Raw genomic sequence first — 19,006 nt, forward strand, 5'->3', positions numbered from 1 at the left:
TATTTGATTTTTTTCATCAGCTCTTCAAGTGCTGAAATGTCCCGAAGTTTGACTATGATCTGTCGTGGGTGGGCTGGATCTGCTTGTGATCTTGGCTTAAATCTAGGTATTCGATGTGCCACTTCAATTTCCGGTTCCACAGGTAAATTGAGTACATGTTTGATTAAGTTGGCAGTGAACTCACGGGCGTTGTTCCCCTCTGCCCCTTCTGTTACTCCCAGTATTCGTAAATTTTGGCGTCGTGAGCGAGCTTCGAGATCAAGACATTTATCTGAGACTTTTGCCAGTTGACTCTTGAGGCTGTCTAGTTCTAGCTTCATTCCCTGCATATCTTCAGCCATTTGTTCAACAACTGTTTCCATGTCTTTCATTGCAGTTACTTGTGAAGAAACAATTACATGCACAGCCTCAAACTTCTTCGTAGACTCTTCTTCCCCTTTATTAATTCTCCCCATTAGCTCTTCATGCACATCCTCAATTCGTTTTTGTATAATGCCAATACAGTCAATAACTTTTTGATTACCAGCATTGATGTTCGACATATTTTCCATCAATTTAACATTAATATTTTCCATCATTTTTGAGTTTCCAGCCTCAATATCCTTTCTCAGTTCTCTTACCGAGTCCTTTATCTCCTCCATTTCATTTTTCTCCTTAGTAGCCATCTCAGTCTTGGCCCTTGTAGCCATTCCAGAATCCACTTCAGAGGTCTGTTCTTCAGTTTTCTGTGCTTTCAACAGTTTTGAGATTGTTCTCTGAGGGCTCTGAGCTGAAGACGGTTTTTTCATTTAAAATCCGTTTAAATCACAGCGCTTACTGATGACGTCATCAGCGCGACGTCCCGGGGCTCCGGTGAGTTTTTTTAATTGGTCCCGACCTCCAGACCCGATTTTAACGCGAAAAATCGCGATTTTACAGCAGCGGAGCTAAAAGTTGCGACTGCTAGTCCAGCATGGCACCACCGGAAGTCTATAAGATCATCCCTCATCCTCCTGCGCTCCAAAGAATAGTGGCCCAGCCTACTCAACTTCTCCCTATAGCTCAGACCCTCTAGTCCTGGCAACATGATCTTAAATCTTCTCTGTACCCTTTCCAGCTGGACAACATCTTTCCTATAACACGGTGCCCTGAACTGAACACAATATTCTAATTATCTTATACAACTGCAACATGACCTCCCAACTTCTATACTCAATACTCTGTCTGAAGAAGGCCAATGTGTCAAAAGCCTTTTTGACTACTGGACCCACCTGTAACTCCACCTTCAGGAAATTGCACTCCTAGATCCCTCTGCCCTTCAACACTGCCCAGAGCCCTACCATTCACTGTGTAGGCCCATGTTAGACTTCCCAAAATTTCCCAACATTTTATAGCACTACAGACACTGGCTATAATTCTTTCAGTTCATTGAATGTTACTCTGATGTTACTCATGGAATAATGGAACTAATGGAATAGTTACTGTATGCAGCCATTAATGAATACCATGAAACATATTATTTTAATTATTAACTTGAACAAAGATTTAAAAATTGTGGGAGAATGAGTGTAAGTCATTCCCAATGACTGCTGCACATTAAACAGGTGGTGACTCATATTTATTCCATTGCCTGCAAGCCAGTAATGTAATGGAATTCTCTCCACCAGCCTGGCAATACCACCCAGAATGAAACAGCCTCTGGCAAAATATCCACAAACTCAAATCTTGACTTGCTACTCAAGAGGTATTTTGAGTGTACATTTACATAGAATCATACAATTGCTAAGGTAGACAAGTTCTAGACAAGCTCCCTGTTGAGCAATCTTATCTGTCTTATTCACCTGGTTTTCCCTATAGTCCTGCAAAAACCATAACGCATCAAAAGATTTTTGCCAAATCTTTGGTGGCAGCACTCCCAAACGCTTGACTCGGTGAATGAGAAGGATGAGTATAACAGGTAGTAGAAATGCAACTTCGAAATGTACATCTGTTCCCTGATTCTCATGATGTTCGAATCCTGGAACTCCTTACTTCATAGCACAAAAGGACCATAGCAATCCAAAGGCATCACATTCTCAAGAGAAATTTTGACTGGGCATTAAATGCTTACCTTCCCAGTGACATCCGCACCCTGCATATTTCTGAAGAATCTATTATTCTATTCACATGGAAATTTTTGCTGGGGTTATTAGTTTAGAAAATGCTTTTGGAAGAAATAATTTTATTTCATGGGATATTAACTGTAGAAATAGAATTGGAACAAACTATACTGTTGAGAAAGATTCACCATAAACAAGCCGAGTGTCGAGTACTTGCAGAAATGATATATGGGATGGTTGCAATAACATTCGGCTAGTAAAAGAAAGAAGAGAGAGAATTGGCAGTGATAAATAACAGCTCTACAATTAACAAAAGGGAAAAGGATAGATTAATGGAAATTATGTTCTAGGCATTACATGTACCAAGAACACGAGAAGACAAAAGATGCATTAAATAAACCACAGGTGACAAATAAGACCCATGTAAGTAAAACGTTGGAAAATAAACACATTTAACATTTGTAACCCAAACAAGCAAGCATTTCACTAATACATGAAAGATAAAAGCAAGTTGAAGGATATTGAGCTTCAAATCTCATTTGAACAAAATGTTGAAAACATTTCTGAATCAAAACAAAATTTTGCAAATGCTGGAAATCAGATATTAAAAAAAAAAAAAAAAAATGCTGAAAATACTCAGAGTCCCTGCTTTCTCTACACAACCTGCCCCTCCATCTATTTTCGTATCATCCGCAAACTTGGCCACAAAGCCATCAATTTCCACATCCAAATCATTAATATACATTTTGAAGAGTAGCAGCCCCTGCAGAACTCCGCTAGTCACTGGCAGCCAACCAGAAAAAAGCCCCCTTTATTGCCATTCTGCCTTCTGCCATCCAGCAACCTGCTATCCATGCTAATACCTGCACTTTGATACCATGGGCTCTCATATTCCTTAACAGCTTCCCATGTGGCACCTTATCAAAGCCTTTCTGAAAATCTAGGTATACAAATCTACTGACTCCTCTTTGTTTGTCCTGCTATTTACTTCTTCAAATAATCCAAGCAAATTTGTCAGGTAAGACCTTCCCTTCACATGCTGTCTTTGGCCTATTTTATTATGAACTTCTAAGCACTCCATAACCTCATCCTTTATAATGGACACTAAAATCTTAGCAACCACCGAAATCAGACTAACCGGTCTATAGTTTCCTATATTCTGTTTTGCTCCCTTCTTGTGCAGCGGGGTAATATTGGCAATTTTACAATCATTTGGAACCAATGATTCCTGATCCAATGGATAGTGATTCCTGAAATATCACTATCAATGCCTCCACAATTTCTACAGCCACCTCTTTCAGAACCCTAGGGTGCAGTTCAACTAGTCCAGGTGACTTATCCACTTTCAGCTTCCCAAGCACCTTCTCCCTTGTAATAGCCGCTCCACTGACTTCCACCCCCTGACTCTCTTGAATTTGAGGCACATTGCTGGTGTCTTCCACTGTGAAGACTGATGCAAAAAAGTTATTCAACTCCTCTGCCATTTCTTCATTCCCCATTATCACTTCCCTTGCATTATTTTCCAGCGGTCCAACGTCAACTCTTGCCTCTCTCTCACTCTTTATATAATGGAAGAAATTCTTGCTATCCTCTTTAATATTATTAGCTAGCTGACGTTCGTATTTCATCTTTTCTCCTCGTATTGCCTTTTTGGTTACCTTTTGTTGTTCTTTAAAAGCTTCCCAATTCTCTGGCTTCCCACTAATCTTTGTAATGTTACATGCCTTCTCTTTTAGTTTTAACTGTTCTTGACCTCCCTTGTCAGCCACGGTCGCCTCTTTCTCCCCCGAGAATCTTTCTTCCTCTTTGGAATGAAAAGATCCTACATCTTCTGGATTATTCCCTGAAATTCCTGCCATTGCTGTTCCACCGTCACCCCTGCTAGGGTCCTTTACCAGTCAAATTTGGCCAGTTGCCTCTGTAGTCCCCTTTGCTCAGTTGTAATACCGACACATCCAATTTCCCCTTCTCCCTCTCAAATTGCAGATTAAAACATATCATGTTGTGGTCGCTACCTCCTATTGGATCCTTTACCTTGAGTTCCCTTATCAAATGTGATTCATTACACAGAACACTGGAGAGAGAAACTGTTGATTTTTCAGGTCTATGACCATTAAACACAAAGGTACAAAATAAATAGATTTTAAGATGCCAAAAAAGAAGGGCGAGGAAGAGGACAAAAGTTAAACGTTCTGGTAGGGTGGAAGACAGATGAGATTGAGTGGAGATGCTGGTACTGGTTAGCAAGCTGACTGATTAGCACACTGACAGATTTCTGCTGACAGGTTAGCACGCAAGTAAAAAGCTTTTCATTGTACCACGGTACACATGACAATAAACTAAACTGAAATTGAAACAAGGTGAAAGAGGGCAGCAATGAGGTAAATATAAACAAATAAAAGGTTCACTGAAATAGGCATAGAAAAGCAGAATAATTATCTGAAACATCAAAAGCAAAATAATCTGGATGCTTGTAGTTTTCATTGTCTGATGTTAGAGAATAATGTTGAATCTGGAAGACTATGTCAGTCGATAAGAGAATAGGGAAAACATTTATCACTTTTGATAGCTCAGAAGGATCTTGTATCTCAGTGCAGGCAGACATCAAAAAGGAAATTCACTTTTGCCGGAAAGGGAACAGAGTCTTTAGCCAACTGAGGAAAAAATATTTGAAGGTCAAGACTTCTAACTCAACACCAAGCTCACAGTCTACCAAGCAACAGCGACCCCACCCTCCTGCATGCTTCTGATGCACAGAGTACTTACATCTGGCATCTCAAAACACAGATGAAGCACTACCAATGCAATTTCTGGTTGTATAAGTAAATTATTGTTGTCCTACTCTCCTGCATCAAGGCAGTAATTACACTTTGTTGGCTACAGTACATAGACTGTGCCATTCACATGCCTGACAATTGACCCCTGAAGCAGTTGGATTACTTTGGAGTTCCACCACGGCAAAAAAATTCCAGGGAGTCAGAAAAAACCCACTTCAAGGTTGTTCTTAACGCCTACATGAAATATAACATCCTCACCTACTTGTGGAGTGTTGCTGGGAGCATGACTTCTCAAAATGGGGAAGGAGTATCTGGGAAATTACGGAGAACAACGTGCTTCTTACGATGAGCACATGGAAGAGTGGCGGAAATTGCAGAAGTAATTTACCACCTGCCGCTCTAATAATCTGCCAAAGGAAGCATCTTGTTAGAGAGTATGTGGATCGTGAACATCAGCCTCCTCAGAATCCATGTGTAAGGGAAGTAAATTATCCATGATTCCAAAGGATCACCTAAGAAGATGAATATTATGCCTTCTCAGAAAATGGGGTGTTCCTTGTCCATTTGAGGTTCATTGGAAGAGTGTAGGGGCTGTGGACAAAGTCATCAGAATGGGTTCAGGACAGAATATTAAAATAACAAATGTCTGGAAGCGCATGCCTATCCTATCCAATTTTAGATGAATGTCCAGATGTTCACCTCCAATTGGTAGCACCATATTGCAGTAACTTCAGGGATGAATTTTGAGCCAAATGTTTCTCCAATTTACCTTCCTCCAGACCCCTTTCTTGATAAGATAGCAATGACTAAGACATGTTATTAAGATAGTTTGGACGATAAATAAATATACTATATTAGATAAGGAAAATAGCAGCAAGAGTGGAGACGCCTTGTTAATTAAATGTAATAGTGAAAGGAGGTAGGTGAGAAGCAATATTAATAATTACAAGTGTTATTGTAATCAAAAATAAAGAAGTGATATTTAGGTTGAATAATTACTTCACATCAGCAATCAAAGTAGCAATAGAACATTTAAAGCCTAACATATCTAGAAGAGACCAGTGCTTTTATTGATGAGGTGTGGTGTCCTGCATTTACCCACCATTTTCAGAGGGGAATGTGGTGGGAAAGTGTACTTTAAATTAGACCTGATTGTTTGAATTGAAAGGAACAGCTGCATAAAAAAAAGTTTTAGTTAATTTGAATTATTTTAATTGTTTATGTAAACTTGTTTAATTACTTTAAGCATTTTAATTTTTTTATAAGTGTTTGTGGTTTTATAATATTTGAAGCAAATCAAATACATTTAATAGTTTGAAATTTGTTTGCAGTTCTGAATGTTTTAATTGTTTGTGAACTCCAATTAAGGGTCTTGTTAATTTTTTCTCAGCACTTTTGTGGGCGGGATCCTCTTATGATTATTTATACACACTGGAGGATTTGGAAAATCTTGATGTAATGAGTAGGACAGCAATGTCTATGGGTGGCTCACCACTTTGTCAATGATGAGCCATAGATGGTGCAAAAGAGCAAACTACCCAAGACTAGACGGGTTCCATCCAGTTTTATAGGAAGCGTACGTGAGCATTGTAGAAAGCCTGACTATAAATTTTATTTTTTTAAATTCAGGAACCACTACTCTTACAGATTGGATAATTATGTCTGCTAGCTACTGAAAATGAAAGAGGGAAACAGGGGAATTACACATCAATTGGCCTGATTTCTATTGTTGGCAAATTACTGGAGTCTGGAAGGATTGAATAATTGAATATTTTGAGAATTTTCATGGAAGGCCTGGATGTATTTGGAGAGTATGTCATTTCTGTTGAATGCGATTGAATTTTTCAAAGAGATAACTAAAGGGGGGGAATACATTTTATGAATTTTATTTCTAATATCAAACAGATTTTACTAAAGTTTCTCACAAGAGACTAATGTAGAATTCAATCTAATGGAATTGAAAGTAGTTTGTGGGTAGTGATTGAAGGTAAGAATAGACACAAAGTGCTGAAGTAACTCAGTGGGTCAGGTAGCATTTCTGGAGAACATGGGTAGTAACATTTTGCGTCAGAACCCATCTTCACACTGATTGTGGTGGTGAGGAAGAAAGCTGCAGGAGAGGAGGAGGGGCAGGACAAAACTTAGCAAGTGATAGATGGATACAGGTAAGGGGATATTTTGATTGGTTGATGGTTGGACAAAGTCCAATGATAAGACAGATGGTGTAAGATGAGGAAAGAAGAGTTGTGAATTGTGAAGCTAGAAGAAGGAATGTAGATTGAAGGGAGGGGAGTGGGGGTGGGAAAATGGGTGCAAATACAGGTGGGGCACAGAGAAAAGAGGGGGGGGAGGGAGACTGGGATAGGGCTGGAGGGTTGGGTTAGTTAGCTAAATTTGGAGAATTCAATGTTCATACTATTGGTTATCAACTACTCAAGTGGAATATGAGATGCTGTTCCTACAGTTTGTAGGTAGCCTCACTCTGGCAATGGAGGTGGCTCAGGACAGAAGGGTCATATAGGATTGAGAAGGGGAGTTAAAACGATTAGCAACTAGGAGATACAGTAGGCCTTGGTGGACTGAGCACAAATGTTTTTGAAATATGGTTGCCAAATTTTATGCTTGGTCTCGTTGACATAAAGGAGATCACATTGGGAACACCGGATGCCATAGCTGAAATTAGAGAATGTGTATGTGAATCTCTGCCTTACCTGGAAGGACTACTGGGATCCTTGATGGAGGTGAAGGAGGTGGTATAGGGACCGGTGTTGCATCGCCTGTAGTTGCAGGGAAAAGTACCCAGGAAGGGAATGGTTTGAGTGGGAAGGGGTGAATGAACCAAGGAGTTGCCGAGAAAGCAGTTCTGCAGAAGGTGGAAAGGGGTTTGGATGGGAAGATGTTTGGGGAGGGAAAGGTGTTGGAAGGGGTTTGGTGGGATCTTGTTAAAGTTGATGAAAATGTCAGAGAATGATGCGTTGGATGCAGAGGCTGGTGGGGTGAATGGTGTGGATCAGGGGAACTCAAACTTTGTTCTGTCTGAGGAGAGGAGGAGCAAGAGCAGAACTACAGGACAGAGAGGAGATGTGGATGAGGGGTCTATCTGTGACAGCAGGGGGAAAACACGTTTACTAAATAAAGACAACATCTCAGATATTCTAGAATGGAAAGCCTCATCTTGGGAGCAGATGCATCAGAGGCGAGAAATTGTGAGTAGGAGACGGCGTCTTTGCTGGGGGAAAGTTGGGTGGAGGTGCAACCAAGACAACCAAGGAGTCAATGGGTTTATAGTAGATATCAGTTGATAGTCTGTCCTCTGTGATGGAGACAAAGAGATCAAGAAAGTGGTGAGGTGTCAGAGACAGTACAAGTGTGTTTGAAGTTTGTGATTAAGTTAATGAAATCAATAAATTCTGCACAGATGCAGGATGTGACTGATGTCATCCCTTAATAATATGTTGGGACCATAACTATTTGGTATAGCTGCAAAACAAAAGATAATGGGATAAAATGCAATAAATGCAGGTTTGCCAAAATGCAAGGAATGCAGCATTATAAGCAATGTAGACGATATAGCATTGAATTCCAAAGGCAATAGGAATATGAGGCAATGCAGGAATGTGGATTTAGGTGCATTAAATCAATGTACGGTGAAGCAGGCTTAGTAAATAATTGGCCTTCTCATCCTATGTTCTTATGTACTTTTCTTCCTGTGTGTTTCACATTTCCATTCTATTCTGATAAATGATTTATGCCTTACCATCTGTTTCATTTATTCACTGCCTACTCACACACTCTGAAAGTAAAGTTAAACACCTTATCAGTACAACACAAAGGATTACATCACTCAGTGATCTAATGAAGAAGGAAGATACCAGTGCCAGATTTTCAATGCAGTTACCAGGAATGAGTTAGTTTCATAACCGCATGTGTTGTTAGTGCGAGATTCCTTTTTTTAAAGCAACTGACAAAAGTGCATTTATATTTTTTAAAGGAAAATGCGTACAGGCTTCCTGATTGATTCAAAGATCTTAAACACCGCATTGGAGGAATCCACCCTTGGTTGTCAAACATATAATAAAGTGGCTTCTGTAATTCTGTTCTGTGACTTCAATAGAGTTGAATCGCTGGAGTACACCATTTAGCTACTCCTGCGTGTGCAAATGAGGGTGAATTTCTACTCTTGATTTCTTTAAATAGGAGATGAATTCATACACTGTACTTGCAAATAAGTTCACAGACTGATCTGAGTAAACAAATCGGATTGTGCTAGATCCATCCCAACACCTGAACTTACCATCTTCAGTTTTCTATCTGACTTGGAATTTCCGGATGTGGAGAATCACATGAGCTGACCTTTTGAACTCGAGGTGTCTCACAAAGAGGAACTGTTTAGCTGGCCAGTAAACTTCAGGCAGTGTCTCACTGAGACCCATCCTAAGAAGGCCAAGGTAGCTAATGACTACTGGAATTTTAACATAAACTAATTAAAAACATGAAATGAATTTGTAAATTAAAAGATGAAGTCAATCTAAGTAAAATCACTTTTCTGGGCGGCATGGTGGCGCAACAGTAGAGTTACTGCCTTGCAGCACTTGCAGCACCAGAGACCCAGGATCGATCCTGCCTACGGGTTCTGTCTGCACGGAGTTTGTACGTTCTCCCCTGATTGTGTGGGTTTTCTCTGAGAACTTCGGTTTCCTCCCACACTACAAAGATGTACAGGCTTGGTATAAATGTGAAAATTGCCCCTATTGTAAGGGTAGTTTTAATGTGCAGGGATTGCTGGTCGGTGCGGACTCGGTTGGCCGAAGGGCATATTTCCGCGTTGTATCTCTAAACTAAACTAAACTTTTAAATACTAACACATCAGTACAAAAATGAAGCACTTACACGTATTTGACTTTTTCCATATGCAGCCATCTTCCTGAGAGACCAGATGTGAAATACATCCAGCCCCACTACTCAGCACACCAGTGCTAACTATGAGCCCATGAGCAGAGCAGCAGAGCAGCAGATCAGTCACACCCACATCTAACTTCAAACTAATTTCAGAATTCTGCATTGGTGCACAAATGTGCAAGATATTCTGTGGTCCACTGACTGTCAGTCAGTTCAATCTGACCCAATGAATCTGACCAATGCAACACTACCTTCTTCTGCCAAGGATACCTACCGTAGTTAGAGAAGCACCAGGAAAAATTCCCAAGAGAATTCCTTTCACCACGTCATTTGTTTTCTTTAAAGCATTTAACAGCTACTACACATGCTGATGTTTGAAGTCCAAAATATATGGACATTTCAGCCAGAAATGTATATTACTCATTGGTAATATTGGTAATCATGCCTATTGTAAATGCATCTCTTGATTTATTACTAAAGACTGAATTTATACTATTGGGCTTTTTGGAAGTAATATCAGGAAAGTGGTTCAGTCAGCATTATTTTTTATAAATTATCCTTCTAGGATGGCATCAGGCACACTTGTACAATTGATAGTATTATTTAAAGAATTAATTTACTATATGTTACTTTTTATTTGCTCAGATTAATCCAACTGATGTTGGGGAGCTATATAAAATTCGTATCGGCCATGACAATGTTGGAGAGAAACCAGGCTGGTTTGTGGATGATATAAAAATGAAAGAAGTAAAAACCGGACGGATTATCAGTATTCCTGTCAACCGTTGGCTTGACGAGACTCAAGATGATGAAGATGTGTGGAGGGAATTTCCTATAAGCAAACCAGGAGAAAAGCCACTTCCGGGTATGTTCTGCATTGGTATTAGTTTTGTTTTTGAGAAGATTCCATATGTTGGCAACCCTGTAGTTCCTCAACCTCGAATGTCGGTTCTTGGATCTATATAAATACTTGCAAGGAAGAAAAAGGGCAGAGGAATGGAAATAGTTGTATAACACTTACAAGAGGCCGCACTGGCATACTGAGTCAAATGGTCTTCTTCTATGCCATCTCATTCAATGATCAGATTTATATTCTGCACTCTGCATCTTTCTCTCTGCTCTATTTATTGTACTTGAGTTTAACTTGAATATATTTATAGTATTATCTGAATTGATTGGATAACATGTAAACCAAAGCTTCTCACTATACCTTGGTGCATGTGATAGCCTAAACCTAAACGAAACTCTCCTGCACACCAGCAGCTGAAGGTCATGGTGTCCTTTGAAGTACTTTTGGCAAAGGTGGAAACATACACCAGAGTAGAGAGGCATGGGGACAGTGGGTTAAGGAGTAGGGGCCAAGGGTAATCAGTCAAACGTTGAGGGGGCAGGAATGAAAGGCAAGGGGCAGTGCAATGGCAGTGGGAAGTGAATGAAGTTCAAGAAGGCAATGATGCAGCAGGAGAGATCGGGGAGAAAATGACTGAGCAGACAATAAATGCCGCTGACTGTATATCAGGGAAGACGTTGCCACTGTGGGAAAGGGGGTACAATGAGCTCAAGAGTTAAGTTGTGTATTCTGTTAAATTTTCAATGAGCAATATGTCATAACATCAAATGTATTTTCAGCATGTATTTTTCATGCATTTATGATCGGCAATTATCAATGTTTTTTTCTACATGGAATAGTACTGCTTTATCATGTTCACGTGTTTACCGGTGACAAACCTGAAGCAGACACCGATGATGATGTTTTCATCAACATATTTGGTGAAAGAGGAGACACAGGCAAACGGAAACTACATAAGTCGCAAAACAGTCAAATAAAATTTCAAAAAGAGCAGGTAATACAATGGAACAAGAATATTTAATACACAAAAAGTAGATTCAGCATAAACAAACAATTGTAAATTCTATTACAATGTGCATTATTTTTATGTGTTATGTAATATAACTGTATCAAAATCATAACAATAAATTAGACTGAGAACCTTGGTACTTTAGTTTAGTTTAGTTTAGGGATACAGCGGGAAACAGGCCCTTTGGCCCTGCACTAACAAGCGATCCCCGTACACTAAAACTATCCTACATACTAGGGACATTTTACAATTGTTAGCAAAAACCTGCACGTTTTTGGAGTGTGGGAGTAAACTGGAGCACCTGGAGAAAGCCTATGTCGTCATAGGGAGAACGTACAAACTCCATACAGACAGCACCCACAGTCAGGATCGAACCCGTGTCTCTGGCACTGCAAGGCAGCAATTCTACCGCTGCACTACCATGCAGCCCTGTTTTTGCGTAGAGACTGTTGGGCCTATGTTCAAATACAGTGCTCATTTGAATGCAATATACATATGAAAGCTATGAATGACGCAGGCCTTGGACACTGAACCAGACTTCAACCAAAGGGTTAAAGCTTCCACATTTTTTTGATGAAGTTCGAAACCCTGCCCGGGGTATTGTCAGAGGATCTGAGGGGCCAATTGCCTCCAGATGGGTTACTTAACTAATTGTAATGTTTTTTCCTGCCCTACCCCTCTTCCAAAAATTGTGTGAAAATGGCACTGCATCTGAAGTCTGCAGAGTGCCTGACTTATCTTATTCTCTACAGTTCAAGAGAGACATAGGATCCTGTACAAGAGTACATATGGACTTCAAGATACAGCATGGAAATAGGCCCTTCAACCTACCACGCCGATCACCCGTTCATACAAGTTCTATGTTATCCCACTTTTGCATCCATTCCCAACATTGCCAATTTACAGCAGCCAATTAACCTACAAATCCGCACATCTTTAGGATGTGGGAGGAAACTGAAAGAAATCCACAGGGACACAGGGAGAATGTGAAAACACCACGCAGACAGCATCTGAGATCAAGATTGAACCCGGGTTTCTGGTGCTGTGAGGCAGCAGCTCTACCAGCTGCGCCACAGTGGCTCCCTCGAGTGGTCGAGCCAGGTACAATCACACTATTTGAAAGGCTTTTAACCATTAAAATTGTAATTCTTTTTGGTCATTATTATAATAGTGATGTAAACTCTGCTACCCGAGCAACAATTCAACAGTATTATATCTGTTGTGCTGCTGCAAGTAGGAATTTAATCATTCTTTTTCGGGACGTATGACAATTGACCACTCTGGACTCTGTTCCAAAATTGTATCCCACAAAAGTCCAGTGAAAATATTAACGATTTTATAATTTTCTACTTTGCTTTACCTCAGGACTTCATCTCAGAATTTATCACTTCAGCTCCTTAAATTTTTTGTTTGTGAATTGATGAAAGCCAGAAGCAATATTCAAGGAAATAGAATATTATTGACATTTTATCACTCTGACAAGATTTATACAACCAAAACATTATTTCAAACTGCCGAATGTAATTTCATAAAAATTGACCATATTGCATTTCCAAAACAAACAAAAGAGCATTTAGTAACAGAATGCCACGGACAACCCTTGCACTAAGGGGAACATATTTTTGCACTAATGCCTTGGGTTTTTTTTGCAATGTCTTTTTCTTTTCACTGTCTTGTGGAATTAATGTAATTTATGTATAGTTTATTTTTTGTGTGTTGGCTGAATCAGTGTTACTGTGCCTGTGATTCTGCTGCAAGCAATATTTTTATGGTCGCTGTACCTCATAATACTTGTGCATTTGACAATAAACTTGACTTGGCAAGGCAGCTCACAATCCTTGTGGTCCAGGTCCACACAGCATTTAATGATTTAATATGAACAGAGTGGATTCACAATTCTCTTTCTTTCAATTTATTTTTCAATAATTGTACTGCAACTACTGCAAATTATTTTTCTGTCTCACAGATAGACACCTTCATTCTTGAGGCAGTTTCTGTTGGAATACTTAAAAAGATTGTAATTGGACATGATGGTGTGAAAGCAGGTACGGTGTAATCGATTTAGCTACATTTGAACTCCTAGTTAATATGCAGAGGAAAATCACAGGGACAAGAGCCTAGTTCTAATAGTTATTTATATGCAAGCTTATGCAACCAAGCAACTGCTGTTTTGCAGAATGCTACTTTTACGAATAGTAACACAATTTGCTGATAAAATTCGAATTTATGTTTTCACCATTTACTTTGTTACTGAAGGCAACTATTATCAACGTTAACAAAAGACAGATTGTTGACTGTGCTATAACTTAAAAATGAAAAGCTAATATGATTAACCAGTGTATTAATAAGTTGAAAATGAATTAATTAGTATTATGATTTTTTTCCAAAAAGTATACCTCCCTGATTAAATTTAATTTTGGTCATGATTTAATATATCACTGATCCGTTCAAAATTTTAAACAGGCTTACATTAAATGGTTTATCACTTCCTTATGGTTGGATTTAGTCTGCTGATTTTATCACAATTTCAAACACTTAGAATCCATGTAAATACCACACATATGCACCACAGGTTTTCTGTTGGTTAATTAGCAATTCTGTTAGCAATTATTTAAAGCAATTATTTCATTGTTTTAATTGTTTCCATTTATTTTCAACTAAGCTGAATGACTATAATATTGGTAAACAGAATTGCCAAGTAGGATTTAATGGTGAAGTCAGAAATACATTTCTTTCTAAACCCCCCCAATACTTACATTCCATTTAATCTCAAAAGTTAATCGCTCAAGTTGATTTATTTATTTATTTGCCACTTTAGTAATTCTCTGTGTTATATGCTCACAATTCTGAACCAGCTACAGAGAATTCTATAAGAGCAAGGGATATTTAGCGGCGTAGATCTACTGAATAAAAGCCAGCAGTTCTGCACAGAGCTGCCAGAAATTAAAGACTTCGGTGCAAAGGTTAAGTCTCAAATTTGTTCTCTGTTGATAGCTGTTGCTGGGTCTACTGCGCTTTGCTGTTTAAATCCAGCATTGAAGCATAAACCTCCAAATGTCCACAGATTTTCCTTCATTCAGCTTGGGAAATCTCCCTAGTAAACAACAATACAATACAATACAATACAATACAATACGGGTTTATTCGTCACATTGCACATAAAGTGCAAGTGCATAAACTTGCATCAGGTTACCCTGTCTAGCAGACCCATTCATTGCAATTGGAAAAAATTGTTATGGATGGAACGATTGCAAATTGATTTAATTATTTTGATAGAAATGTAATTTATTGGGGGGTTTTTTGATGCTTTATTTCTAAAATTTTAGAAATGTTACAAATATTTCAGGCTTATTTTAAATTTTTAATAGTCTTTGACTGCCTTTGAACGGTTGTAAATGTTAGACATTCATCGACATTAAGTCTCCTTGACAGTTTGACAGCCTGTGAGGCTGAGGTTGGGTTTATCAGCTCCCAAAGCAATTCTAAAATAGAGCCTGTCATTTTCACTTACAAAGGCCCTGCTGTATATCAGGCCTCACCTGTCAGCTTCTCCTACCTGATGCAACCTTAGCTAAGGCAGTGGTAAACTGTTAGTAATCCTGCACTGCATGCAACCTTAATGATTTGGAGCCAATGGTGTCCAGCTCTGTGAGGGGTAGACAACCATCAGGGGGCTGAGAATTGTATTGTGAGACAGAATAATGAGACCTTTTGAATTCTTGCTTGATTATTCAATGTTTCTTTCCACAATCAATCATCAACAGGGCCAATGCCTGTTCCTTCCTATTATTCTGCAGAGCAGTTGGATGTGGATTGTTAACATGCCATTAAATTATATTTAGTTTTGTTTAGAGATGCAGTGTGGAAACAGGCCCTTCAGGCCACCAAGTCCATGCCAACCAGCGAGCACCATACACTATTCGCCACCCTAGGGACAATTTACAGAAGCTAATTAACCTACAAACCTGCATGTCTTTAGAATGTGGGAGGAAACCAGAGCACCTGGAAAAAATGCACGCGGTCCAAGCAGTGCAGCGTAGGTTCACAAGATTGATCCCTGGGATGGCGGGACTGTCATATGAGGAAAAATTGAAAAGACTAGGCTTGTATTCACTGGAGTTTAGAAGGATGAGGGGGATCTTATAGAAACATATAAAATTATAAAAGGACTGGACAAGCTAGATGCAGGAAATATGTTCCCAATGTTGGGCGAGTCCAGAACCAGGGGTCACAGCCTTAGAATAAAGGGGAGGTCATTTAAGACTGAGGTGAGAAAAAACTTTTTCACCCAGAGAGTTGTGAATTTATGGAATTCCCTGCACAGAGGGCAGTGGAGGCCAAGTCACTGGATGGATTTAAGAGAGAGTTAGATAGAGCTCTAAGGGCTAGTGGAGTCAAGGGATATGGGGAGATGGCAGGCACAAGTTATTGATTGGGGACGATCAGCCATGATCACAATGAATGGCGGTGCTGGTTCGAAGGGCCGAATGGCCTCCTCCTGCACCTATTTTCTATGTTTCCCTGTCACAGGGAGAACATACAAACTCCACACAGACAGCACCTGCAGTTAGGATCAAATCCGGGTCTCTGGCGTTGTAAAGGGCCTGTCCCACCAGCATGCGATAGCATGCGTCTAGCGCGACCAAACGTGGTCGCTTGAGGTGTACGGCCTCGCGGGGCCAGTCCCACTTCAATCGGCGGAGGCGTATGGAGTTGTGCGGGGCTTGAAAAATCTTGCACGACAACGGCCTATCGACCCGCAGCCGCATTGAGGCCATACGCAGCGCCTCGATTAGGCATACGCAGCGTCTCGACATCGTACGCAGCGTCTTGACGCCGTATGCAGCATCTTGACGCCGTACGCCCAGCGCGTGGCATTGTGCGATGACGTCACCTCCCGGCATGCCTTTGCGTGATGACATCACTGCCCGACGCCGTGCGACGTCCAAATTCAGTTGGCCCGTCTCCTGCCCAGATGATTGGTGAGTATGATGTCGGGACCAGCCCCGCACAACTCCATACGTCTCCGCGGTTGGAATTGGGACCTGCTCCGCGAGGCCGTACGCCTCAAGCCACCACGTTTGGTCGCGCTAGACGCTGGTGGGACAAGCCCCTAAGGCAGCAACTCTACCGTTGCTCCACTGTGCCGCCAATAAGTTACAAATGTCAGGCTGCTCAAACTACTGCTATCCTCCCTCAACTGATGAAACTCTGCTGATTCAAATTGAACAACGGTTTGAAGAAGTATTGATAGTAACAAAGGCACAAAATGTTGGCCGGTTCGGGAACTTCAGTGTCCATCACCGAGTTTGCAGCACCAGTCACTGAACTTCCTGAATCCTGAAGAACATAGTTTTCCAACGAGATCTGTAGCAGGTAGTATTGTTTTCATCAGGATTAGTTGGCTCCTGATTATAAATCGAAAAGCTACATTCCAAAGGTGAGGTGGGAGAGAAAGGTCATTGAAGAGCAATCATCTCAACCATATCCACTGCAAGATCCTTAGAATAATGTCTAAGCTCAACAATGTCCAGTTGCCTTTATCAAGGATCCTACTTCCATCATAAGGTCAGAAGTGAAGATGTTCACTGATAATTCTCCACCTTTCAATTCTATTCATACCTCCTCAATAAGTAAACCAAACCATCTCTGTGTGCAGTAAGACCTAAACATTCAGGCATGGGCTGATGAGCAAAATTGCTGCCATAAAAATGCCAGACAATGACCATCTCCAACAAGAGAGAATCTAATCATCCCTTTATTCTTCCTAGGGTAGCTGGGCCATGTTGGCCAGTGTGAGCAAGTTGGGCGAAAGGGCCTATTTCCACACTGTATGACTCGATTACTGTTTGTCATCTTTATCAATGATTTGGATGAGAATGTACATGACAAGATTAGCAAGTTTGCAGATAATTAAAAAGCAGATGATATTGCAGACAGTGAAGATGGTTGTTAAAAATTGCAGCAGGGATCTGGATTGGTTGGCCAGATGGGGTGAGGAATGGTTGATGGAATTTAATACAGAGAAATGTGAGGTGTTGAATTTTGAAAAGTCTAACATGGGCAGGAACTACACAGTGAATGATAGGCCTCTGGGGAGTGTTGTAAAGCAGAGGGATCGTTGAGTGCCAGGTGCATGGTTCCTTGAAGGTGGAGTTGCAGATCAATAGGATGATCAATAGGGTTTTGGCATATTGGCCCTCATCAGTCAGAGCATTGAGTATAGAAAATGGGAGGTCATGGTGTAGTTTTATAAGCCTTTGGGAAGTCTGCATTTAGAGTATTCTGTTCAGTTCTGGGCACCATGTCATAGGAAAGATGTTGTTATGTTGGAAAGGGTGTAGAGAAGATTTACTAGATTATTTCCAGGACTCGAGGGTCTGAGTTATAGAGTGAGTGTGAACAGGCTGGGAGTGCAGGAGGATGAGATGATCTTATAGTCAAGAGTGAAGAGTGTTTTGTTATCATATGTCCCAAACAGAACAATGAAATTCTTACTTGCTGCAGCACAACAGAATATGTAAACATAGTACACTCTAAACAATATTATAAACGAGAGAGAAAAAAAATCAGTATGCCTGTATATATACACACATACTCACAAGTACACACACATATCTATATTACTAAATCTCTGTTCTTGACCGCTTTTGGCCTTCTGTGCTGCGATTTCCGAGAGAACGCCGCCCCCTACGGCCGTCATTTTTGGCCACCGCGCTCAGAGCCCGCCTCCGCCGCATGTGTGCCGAGGATTTATCCCGTCGATGAAAAATGACAGAGATATTCATGTTTTTACAAAATTCCCCATTTTCTCTGCTGCCCCTGCTGGAGGGAGGGGGAGGGACTATAAAACCAGGAAGTGGTGTGCCTCAATCAGTCTCTGCAAGTGGTGTGCCTCAATCAGTCTCTGCAAGTGGTGTGCCTCAATCAGAGCTCTGAATAACACTGAACAAATGTCTCCACAGCTGTGAGTACCCATAATGTGGTTTGAAAATGAAAATATGGTTAGTTTGAGGGAAAAAAGCACTGCCTGCAAATGGTTGTTTGGGTTGAAGTAAAAAGGCACCCTCTCTCTCTCTCCCCTCCTCTCTCTCCCCACCTCTCTCTCCCTATCCCTCTCTCTCTCTCTCTCTCCCCCCTGTCTCTCTCCCTTTCTCTCTCTCTCTCCCCCCTCTCCCCATCACCCCCTCTCCCCATCACCCCCCTCTCCTTTCCCCCCCTCCTCTCTCCCCCCCTCCTCCCTCCTCTCCTCCCTCCCCCTCCTACCCCCTCTCCCCCCCCTGTCCCCCCCTGTCCCCCCCTCCCCCCCCTCTCTCCCCCCTCTCTCCCCCCTCTCTCTCCCCTCTCCCCCCCTCTCTCTCCCCCCTCTCTCTCTCCCCCTCTCTCTCCCCCC

At 40.9% G+C, this 19,006-nt stretch overlaps 1 protein-coding gene across 1 annotated transcript in view; it reads left to right on the forward strand.

Moving 5' to 3' along the window:
- rp1 (RP1 axonemal microtubule associated) overlaps positions 1 to 19,006 on the forward strand; it is a gene marked incomplete at its 3' end in the record, with an annotated part of 207,287 nt that overhangs the window by 172,119 nt on the left and 16,162 nt on the right. The window contains exons 31-33 of the mRNA XM_033020391.1: positions 10,400 to 10,619; positions 11,444 to 11,598; positions 13,580 to 13,658. Of these exons, the coding sequence (XP_032876282.1) occupies positions 10,400 to 10,619; positions 11,444 to 11,598; positions 13,580 to 13,658 (454 nt within the window). The remainder of the gene's footprint in view (positions 1 to 10,399; positions 10,620 to 11,443; positions 11,599 to 13,579; positions 13,659 to 19,006) is intronic.

The sequence above is a fragment of the Amblyraja radiata genome, chromosome 4 (assembly GCF_010909765.2).
Source record: "Amblyraja radiata isolate CabotCenter1 chromosome 4, sAmbRad1.1.pri, whole genome shotgun sequence".
NCBI classification, from domain to species: Eukaryota; Metazoa; Chordata; class Chondrichthyes; order Rajiformes; family Rajidae; genus Amblyraja; species Amblyraja radiata.